This window comes from Monopterus albus, unplaced genomic scaffold (assembly GCF_001952655.1).
Source record: "Monopterus albus unplaced genomic scaffold, M_albus_1.0 scaffold342.1, whole genome shotgun sequence".
NCBI classification, from domain to species: domain Eukaryota; kingdom Metazoa; phylum Chordata; class Actinopteri; order Synbranchiformes; family Synbranchidae; genus Monopterus; species Monopterus albus.
Window position 1 is genome coordinate 752911 of NW_018128222.1, and position 3111 is coordinate 756021.

Sequence of the window (3111 nt, forward strand, 5' to 3'; positions counted from 1 at the left end):
TAAACTATGTATCTAATTCTACATTTTAAAATCTTATCGTCACAGTTGGATGCGCTAGCAGCACCAGGTTTGTGCCACTCTTTGTCCAAGTCACCCCATTTTACAAACGCCACTCGACAGAGCTGCATCACCCTGACCGGCACTAGTCACACAGAATGGGAGCACAGGCCTGGATACGGATTTTGAGCAACAGGCCGATGCTTCTGGAAGAGGCAGTAATAAAAACCCAGAAATGAAATGTTTTTCAGGGTGAGTTTGCTTTTTCAAAATCTCATTGGTCACTTGGATTTTGGACACGGTCAGTGTAATAAAGAAGTTTCACTTTTTCAGACAGGAGACGGCTCACCACGTCCCCTTTTTAAAGCTGAGGCAGCCACACACAGGGAAATCCAAGATTACTGGAGTCTGTTTCCTGTGGCAGAAGGTTCAGAGCAAGAGGCAAGGCAAACCGATGGACTAAATGCATTTTAGGACTCAGGAGCCCATTGGTGCCGTTTATCTTTGTTTGTAGTGATTATTTCCAGTGGCACTCATAAAGCCTGTGTGAACCCCTAGTTTTTCATCACTGAAATGTCGTCACTGCTTCTTATTTTATGAGGGCAGTGCTTTCAGAATAATTGTGCTTTAAATACTAGTTCATATGGTGCTGCATGATTACAGGGAAGGTGCACACAGGCCTTGATCATCGCCATTTATAGGAGTGTGAAATGTGTAAATGTTCATTGTCAAGGTTTCAACCATTTACGCTGGAGTCTAGTATTATGAATAATAATCCAGCTGCCACTTATCACACACATCACTCAGGCTGTGGCCCAGGCAGAGTAAATGGACCATTTGTGTTGCTAACCTTTGTGATGTTGTTATATCCTGGGTTATTTAGCAGGCCTTTTATTGGGAAAGCAATCATTACACCACTGAAAGAGAAAAGGTGGACCACAATTTGATTCCAGCCAAAAGGTTGAGCATTGCATTGGTCATAAAAGAAAAAAGAGGCAGTAACATGAGGCCTGCAGGACACAGTGCGAGTCAGTCCTGTCATGGTACCAGCTTACCTGCTTTAACTGTCAGAGAAACTCCTTCAGCCCCTGTCCAGACAGACTTGGGTGCAGTAATCCCACCACGTCCTCTCAGACACCAGGTAATCCATCAGACAGACATCCCACAGAGAGGTCACATCAGCACACACACACTGTAAACCCCCACAGAGGGTCAGATGGCGTCGTTCACACAAAGATAAGAAGCTGACACATAACTACATGAAGACCAGTAGTGCCAAGTCATATTTTAATTGTCTCCATTTCCAATGTCCACATTTACCTGAGTAATCTTTAATCACACACATGCCAGAACTCAGCAGACCCGTGGATTTGACCTCGTTACAATTGTGAGTCATGGTTTCTCTTAATCCATCACTTCAAAGCATATGACTCGCCCGGATTTATGAGCATTGTTACTGTACAACACATGATTCACTGCCCTTTATGGAAACAGGAAGATAAACCGTCTCTCTCTCCTGTTAATATTGACAAGACTAAGATCTACAGCCATGCGAGCAGCACTGTGAGGTTATACACAGACAGCAGTGCTTTGAGCTAAAATGCTAACTTGCTTGACGATTAGCAGCACAATCCTGTTCATCCTGCAAACACTTCCTAATTAGCACTAAACACAGAGTACAGCTAAAGCTGATGGAAATTTCATACATTATGCACAATGCAATGGACAAATTAAAACCCCAACCTGATTGTAACACACAAAGTTATTAAAATGCATCTAAGAGATCAGGAATGTCTGTATGAAGTGACAAGCCCCTAAACAGCTGTTTAGATATTTCAATCTGGATCAAAGTGGGACACCAACCATAGAGCCTTGCTGCTAGCATAGCTAAAAGGCAAAGACCAGATGTCAGAACTACGATGATTAGCCGGTCTCAGAGGTGGACTCTGTTTACATACCGATGTGTGGATTCAGTTGTGGAGCTCACTTGGCACTTATGCAGAATTTAGCTTAAGAAAGAAGAAACAATACACCATATAAAACAAACATGACCCTCGTTTTACAGCAAACCCATAAAAGATCCACAGGCACACACCCACCAAAAATAAGCTTAGCAGTGTTTCCAAAATGTGAACATTTAAAATGTTTTTTTTTTTTTTTTTACATGTATCAATTAGCTTTATCATAAACTCTTTAGCACCTGTAACAACAAAGCGTGGGACATCTGCACATCTAGAATCCGTAAGGGGACCGGAACTGATAGTTTGAGTATGATGGAGATCGTGTCGTATCAAGGTACGATGGAGATCTTGCCGTAGCAGTGGAGGCTGCAGGAAGCAGCAGGAGCCCTGTGCTGATGTCTCTTCTACACCGATCCATCGCCTGCTTGTAAGATATCTTCTCCTTAGTGATGGGGTCTACCAGGTCTTTTGTGTGGGAAGCCTCATCCTTCAGGTCCTTAGCTGTTGTACTGTCAATTAGATTGGAGGCAAGAGCTTCGTCTACCGTGAGGCGGCCCGCTTTACTGGGATCCACCAAGCCGCCAGTCAGGTACTGTGCCTCCATGTACCACTTGGCATTTTCTTTAGGAATATACCCTTTCTGTGCTGCCTGTCCCACTGCAAGGCGCTGTTTGGTCACAGGATCCTCAACTCCCGTGAAGGCCTTCTGGGCATTCAGAAGTTTATACTTGTGACCTGAGTCGATGAGACCAATGTCAGCTGCCTTATGGACAGACAGTTTATCTTTTCTGCTAAGGTCAACAATGCCTCCAGAGGCTGCCTGGGCCTCCAGCAGCTTCACAGCTGTGTCAGCTTCAAGGAGTTTGCGGGTGAGAGCACTTCTCACAGACATGCGGCTTTCAGTGGTAGTGTCAAAAATACCAGAGATTGGAAAAGTATCGTCGCCTGCAGGAGCACTGAGGTTGGTCAGACTCCTGCTAAGCTGAGTGTTGAGGCTGGTGTAGGAGGACCTCAGAGTGGATGGCGTGGAGTTCATGGGTGAGGCTGGGACAGGTCTGGTGGGAGATCTTGGGACCTGGACTGGTAACGGAGGAATGGAGGGCATTTTGGTTTCCCCCGCGACAAGGAGGGCTAATTCAGAAATGGACATGCT

At 45.1% G+C, this 3111-nt stretch overlaps 1 protein-coding gene across 1 annotated transcript in view; it reads right to left on the bottom strand.

Annotated features, from left to right (window-relative positions):
* Positions 1–2142: 2142 nt before the first annotated feature.
* The window catches only part of LOC109974660 (envoplakin-like), a 15478-nt gene continuing 14509 nt past the window's right edge, over positions 2143–3111 (bottom strand). Inside the window, exon 24 of the mRNA XM_020624979.1 lies at positions 2143–3109. Coding sequence (XP_020480635.1) covers positions 2230–3109 — 880 coding nt within the window. The 3' untranslated portion in view covers positions 2143–2229. The remainder of the gene's footprint in view (positions 3110–3111) is intronic.